General features: G+C 40.7%; 1 protein-coding gene across 1 annotated transcript in view; it reads left to right on the top strand.

The window, feature by feature from the left end:
* The window catches only part of PSPC1 (paraspeckle component 1), a 60,803-nt gene that overhangs the window by 13,504 nt on the left and 40,452 nt on the right, over nucleotides 1-6,847 (top strand). Inside the window, exons 3-4 of the mRNA XM_007464515.1 lie at nucleotides 449-544; nucleotides 3,618-3,814. Of these exons, the coding sequence (XP_007464577.1) occupies nucleotides 449-544; nucleotides 3,618-3,814 (293 nt within the window). The remainder of the gene's footprint in view (nucleotides 1-448; nucleotides 545-3,617; nucleotides 3,815-6,847) is intronic.

A 6,847-nucleotide genomic window follows, 5' to 3' on the forward strand; every position in this document is an offset into this window, starting at 1 on the left:
GCTGATCATCTTTTAGGTCTCATTTTGGGTTTTAGAAAGACTTTTCTTTACAAGACCGGATGGACGCAGAGGGAGGCTGGCAGGTGGGCAGTGGTGGGAATTTGAGGTGATGGGATTGGGGGGATGAGGACGACACACACAGGATGAGTCGGGTACTCGCTCTTCTGCATTGTGCTTTGTAAAAGTTAACTGAGGTGCTCACGCAGGTTCGTGGTTGATGTATTTTTCTGTCACCTTGAATAGACTCCATGCTCTAAAAATAAGCACTCATTTTTGACGTGGACATTCACCTGTGTCTGTGCAGCCAGTGTTTTTGACTGATTTGAGACATTTTTCTCAGGAAAGAAATTTTCCAAGTATGTATCTTGGAGTTACTATAAAAGATTTCTAGGAGGACGTTAATTCTTGATACTGTATTAATTCTTATTAATGCTTTTTACCTGCCCAGGACCCCTCGTCCAGTCATTGTGGAGCCCATGGAGCAGTTTGATGATGAAGATGGCTTGCCAGAGAAGCTAATGCAGAAAACTCAGCAGTATCATAAGTAAGATTTTACTAATAAAGATAATTTAGATATGTGCTCTCAAGGGTATTTATTACTTCACATTTGTAATCGAGTATTGTTGGATTATAAGGTGTGCTGTTTAGTCATACAATCTGGTTACTAGAGTGGGCTGGTCTACATGGAATGCTAGTTTTCTTGTGTATATTGGCAAAATGTTAACTTCGAAGTCTCAACTTTTACAACTGGGGCATGGATGGGGTAGGTAAGAGGATACTGTCAGTAGTATTTATGCCAGAGAAACAATGATTTTTTTTTTTTTTGGCGGTACATGGGCCTCTCACTGTTGTGGCCTCTCCCGTTGCGGAGCACAGGCTCTGGACGTGCAGGCTCAGTGGCCATGGCTCATGGGCCCAGCCGCTCCACAGCATATGGGATCTTCCCAGACCGGGGCACGAACCTGTGTCCCCTGCATCGGCAGGCAGACTCTCAACCACTGCGCCACCAGGGAAGCCCTGAACTTTCTTTTTTAAATATTTATTTATTATTTATTTGGTTGCACCAGCTCTTAGTTGTGGCAGTTGGGCTCCTTAGCTGTGGCATGTGAACTCTTAGTTGTGGCATGCATGTGGGATCTAGTTCCCTGACCAGGGATCAAACCTGGGCCCCCTGCATTGGGAGCACGGAGTCTTATCCACTGCACCACCGGGGAAGCCCCAACAAAGAATTTTAGATATGAAAATTTCTGTATTTAGTATGCTTCAGGTGTATTATGAATTAAGAGTTAGGAGACTTTTTGACATTTATTTATTTATTTTTGGCTGCTTGGGTCTTAGTAGCGGCACATGGGGTCTCGTTGTGGTGTGCGGGCTTCTTTATAGTTGTGGTGCATGGGCTCCAGAGCCCCTGGGCTCCAGAGTGTGTGGGCTCTGTAGTTGTGGCATGCAGACTCTCTAGTTGTGGCACGTGGGCTTCTTGCCCCGTGGCATGTGGTATCCTAGTTCCCCAACCAGGGATCGAACCGGTGTCCCCTGCACTGCAGGGTGGAGTCTTAACCACTGGACCCCCAGGGAAGTGCCATGAGTTAGGAGACTTTTTGGCAGGGGTGGAGTGGAGAAGGTTCTAGTTAAATAACTTGGCAAAGAGTTAAGAATTTTTCTTAAAGATGAAAAAGAAAAATAGCCTATTTTCAAAATGTTATATGTTATTCTTTTTCAATTACTTTTCACTCAGTGTGGATTCAGATATTTTTGTATAAGTTGCCTGTATGAATGTGTTGTATTGTCCTTAACCAGTCACTCATTTGTTACAGTAAATAAAACTGTAATGGACTTCCCTGGTGGTCCAGTGGTTAAGACTCTGTGCTTGCAAAGCAGGAGGTGTGGGTTTGATCATCTCTGGTTGGGGAACTAAGATCCCACATGCTGCATGGAGTGGCCCAAAAGAAAAAAACAAAAAACCTGTAATATTTGCATGCATGAGTTCAACAAATATTGGAATGCCTTTGTGCTAGGCACTGTTCTTGGTCCTGACAGTGCAACTTAGAACCGTTTTTGCCCTCACAATGCTTATGTTTCTCGTGGCGGGGCTATACAATAATTAATGAACCAAAGATTATAAAACATATTAAGTAGTGAGAAATACCATTTAAAACCAAGAAAGTGAGGTATGATGGCTTAGGTCAAAGGGTATGCATATTTAACTGTGATTAATACTGCCAGATGGTTCTCCCCAAATACTATACCAATTATGTATAAAAGTATTTTTCTTTTTCCTGACAGAAGATGGATGTTATGAATTTAAGATTTGATAGTGTAGGCTCAAAATGACATTTTATGCATGTTTTAATTAGCATTTGATTTTAGTGCAGATGGATGTTTTTCCTTGTAGTTAATTTAAATGACAAATATGGGTGCCTATTATTATTTTTAAAATAAATTTAGTTACTTATCTTTGGCTGCGTTGGTTCTTTGTTGCTGCACGTGGGCTTTCTCTAGTTGCGGCAAGCGGGGGCTGCTCTTCGTTGCAGTATGCAGGCTTCCATGGCGGTGGCTTTTCGTGTTGCATAGCATGGGCTCTAGGCGCGTGGGCTTCACTAGTTGTGGCTTGCAGGCTCTAGAGCGCAGGCTCAGTATCTGTGGCGCATGGACTTAGTTGCTCCACGGCACGTGGGGTCTTCCTGGACCAGGGCTCCATCCCATGTTCCCTGCATTGGCAGGAGGATTCTTCACCACTGCGCCACCAGGGAAGTCCCACAGCTGTTTTTTGTCACTACATTTTCCCTCTGTGACAACCTCTCCCTTTATCTCCCAGCTTTGTCCCATCCACCATCTTCCCCTCCCCACCCCAAAATAAAAGTTAAAATTTGTGATTGCAAGCCATCTGTACTTTTATTGATGAGTGAAAATTATGTTCTTATCAGTACTTTTGAATAACTGAAGAATTTCTTTGACTGTCAGGTACATTCACAGGTCTTAAATTTTTTCGGTCATTCATTCATTCAAAGAAATAAATACTAAATGTGTACAATGTGCTAGATATGTGCTAGGTACGTAGTTACAGTGGTTAACAGAAATTTCATGTACTCAGTGAGTTTATAGTCTAGCAAGGCAAACAAGTATTAAGCCAGTTGTAGTAAATTAGGCCTGTAGTTTTTGGTCTAGCCAGTGAACCTGGTACATAACAGTTAACTGTATCTGCTTGTGTTACTATCCCTAAAAGTTATACTTTTAGAGAGAAAAATCTGACTTCAGCCAATTAACTTAAGGGACATTTGGGTCATATGTTGCAGACTACCTTATATAAAATTGTTGAGTGAAAACCAGGAAGGCCTTATTGGAGTTGTTAATTAGGGGAGTGCAGATTGTAGCATCAGATTGCCTAGGTTTGAATCCTGGTGCCCTTACTAATTAATTGGGCATCTTTGGGCAGTTTCTCAAACTTAGGCTTGTTAAAACCTGCTTGACAATGTTGCCGTGATATATTTCACGGAGGGGACTTGTCAACAATGCCATGAACATTGTAATAGCTCAGTGAATGGTAGTGTTTGTTGTTCTTACATGTCATTTTACCTTTGAAACATGACATTTTTGTGTGTCTTTCCTTGTAAACTTAGGGAAACAGAACAGCCACCGCGTTTTGCTCAGCCCGGGACGTTTGAATTTGAGTATGCATCTCGCTGGAAGGCTCTGGATGAAATGGAGAAGCAGCAGCGTGAGCAGGTTGATAGAAACATCCGAGAAGCCAAAGAGAAACTGGAGGCGGAAATGGAAGCGGCCCGGCACGAGCACCAGCTGATGCTCATGCGGCAAGGTAAGACGCGTTTCCGTGTAGGGGTCCCCGTTGACACCTATTACTAAGTCGCTAGTTAGGGGTTTAGAGACAGTTGAAACTGAAAATGCTAGAAGGAAACATTTCACTTTTCTGAGAGAACTTCCTTAGGAAAAAAAACTTATTAAAAATAAGTTACCTACATAAATAGTGTTGTTGGAGGTGATTAAGGTTGTTAACTTTTGCCAGAAGTGAGTACATGCTTCTGCTGGCAAAGAGAAGCCCAGTGGGGTGATTCTTGGTATGTAGTTGTGGCATAAAGTCACATATCAAGATTTTGTTTGGTGGAAAGAAGAATTATGGCAAATGCTGGCTATTTAAGATTCTTACTACATGTCAAAAGATTTACAGGTGGATATTCCTTGGCAGAGATGAAAAAGATTCATGCTGTTGGGTATGGGAATTCAGGAATGCTAAATTCTGAGTATTTGGCAAGAACATTTTAAACACTTGAGGCAGAGCTAACTGAATTTTTAAGAGCACTCATAACAGGTGTTATACATAACATTTACTCACATTCATTGGTCAGATACCTAACATGAGAAGCTGCTTAAATATATCTCAGAAGCTTACTTCTTCCCATTCCTATTTCTAGGTTTCTTTTTATCCGTGTCTGTATTGTTTATCTCTACCCTTTCTTCTTTCCTGTTAATTCTCCAAATAACTTTTTCTGGTTCTTTCTATTACTCATCTTTTCTATTATCTGTAAAATTTTGGATTTCTTTATTTTGGCCATGCTGCGCAGCTTGTGGGATCTTCGTTCCCTGACCAGGGATCCAGCCGGTGCCCCCCTGCAGTGGAAGCACGCAGTCCTAACCACTGGATCCCCAGGGAATTCCCAAAATTTTGTATTTCTTAAAATAAAACATCTGATTGCTTTCTATTTTGCTCTTAAATTTTTTGCACTTGTTTTTTTAACTTAGCACTTCAGTAAAGTTCTATGTACCTTCTCTTGGCTGCCCCCAGAGGTCACAGCGCTGCAGACAGCTGCCCAATTTCTGCAGCAGACTTCTTTTTTTAAAAAATAAATTTATTTATTTATTTATTTATGGCTGCGTTGGGTCTTCGTTGCCGCACTTGGGCTTTCCCTCGTTGTGATGAGTGGGGGCTACTCTTCATTGCGGTGCGTGGGCTTCTCATTGTGGTGGCTTCTCTTGTTGCGGAGCATGGGCTCTAGGCACGCGGGCTTCAGTAGTTGTGGCACATGGCCTCAGTAGTTGTGGCTTGCAGGCTCTAGAGCGCAGGCTCAGTAGTTGTTGCATTAGCAGGCGGATTCTTAACCATTGTGCCACCAGGGAAGTCCCTAAAGTATTCTTTATACTAGAGCCGGTATTTCTTTAAAAGGTGAAAATTTGATCATCATTCATCTCTAAATCTTTTTGGTAGATTCTCATTTCCTTTTGGATAAAATCCAGGTTAGTTTTTTTTGGTTTTTGTTTTTAACTGTTCAGTAAATGTTTATTGAGCAATCGAGCAATTACGGTCAGGTCACTGAATAACTGCGTTGATGCCAAATAAGTTAAAACAAACAGCAAATGCTAGAAACTAGTCAGACGTTTCTGGTTTCATTTGGACCCTAAACCTAGTGTTTCTATAAACTGTAAAATACTCTTTTTCTAATAAAATTGAAGTCATTCATATCATATACTAATACGTTTAAACTAGTTATGTTTATACTAGGTCTCTTGTAGAAATTTGAAAATTGTTATCTAAGATAAAGTTTTAGAATCATAGGCTGCTTAGACCTGGAAGAGAGAGCTTCAAGTTTATCCAGCCTTAGATTTTATGATTCAAAAATTTGGCCAGGGTCTTCGCTGGTGGTCCAGTTGTTAAGACTGCTCTTCCACTATGGGGGGCCCGGGTTCAATACCTGGATGGGGAACTAAGAACCCTCATGCCGCCCCTCATGGCCAAAAAAAAAAAAAAAAAATTGGCTACACACCAGAATCTACTGGGAAATTTAAAAAATTTTAATTTTCCAGGCCTCATGGTTGCTCTAGCACTTCTGTCCAGTATGAATTGTTCTCAGCTCTTAGCCTGCCATGCACTTTGCCACTTTATTTTCCCGCTATCTATGGTCATGCCATAGTTAGGAAAAAACATTGATTAGATGTGTAAGCATTTGTGCTGAAAGATATTTGTTGCTGCTACTAACAGGCAGTAGTGTAACAGTCATTACTTGAACATATTGAATGTTGGTTGTAGAAGGCACCATGTGAGGTACTGAGGATGTAGTGACGACAAAGAACATTTCTTAGGCCTCGTAGGGCTCTTGTGAGCTCTTAGAAAACTTTGCCTCACCCCTAAGGGAGTTTTGACTTTGGAAGCAGAGTAATTTTGTAGTTATTTCCTATGAGCTTTCATTTTATTGCTTTTTGTGTGCTATTTATAACCCATGTTAACAGTTTTTGGTTTATAATATTAGAAAAGCACATTGCTTATTGTATCTTAGTCCTTGCTTCTGGGTTTACTTCTCCTGAAGTACATCCTGTATTTCAGCAAAAGTCTGCAGGTGATAAATTCGTTTCAGTGTTCGTTTGTTTAAAAAAAAAAAAAATTACTATCTCTTCTCTTTTGTTCTACAATTTTATATTTTATCGAGCGCTTCTAAGGGTGTATTCAGGTTGGGGAGCAACTTGAAGTAATCTTAGTTCTTTGGCTCTGCAGAGACACAGCGCTCTCTAGTTGACCCATCTTGGAAATGGAAAGCTCAGACAGCACCGAAAACTGTCCTTTTCCCTGGCCCCGCCTTCTGCTTTCTTATAGGAGTCACTGTTTCTTCTGTATTTTAAGTTTCTTCTGTATCCTTTAATGAAAGAAAATCATGCATATGTCAGTACATGTGTGTGTATTTATTTATAACCAAGAAGATCTTTTTTGCTCCTTGCTATTTTACTTTCTGTATAAGTGTGTACGTATAGATCTGCTTCATTTTTTAAATGGCTGAACGATACTCTCTTAAATGGCTATAATTAGTTTTGCTCATCCTCTTTTTTTTTTTTTTTTTTTTTTGGG

The sequence above is a fragment of the Lipotes vexillifer genome, unplaced genomic scaffold (genome assembly GCF_000442215.2).
Source record: "Lipotes vexillifer unplaced genomic scaffold, Lipotes_vexillifer_v1.1 scaffold2116, whole genome shotgun sequence".
NCBI classification, from domain to species: Eukaryota; Metazoa; Chordata; class Mammalia; order Artiodactyla; family Lipotidae; genus Lipotes; species Lipotes vexillifer.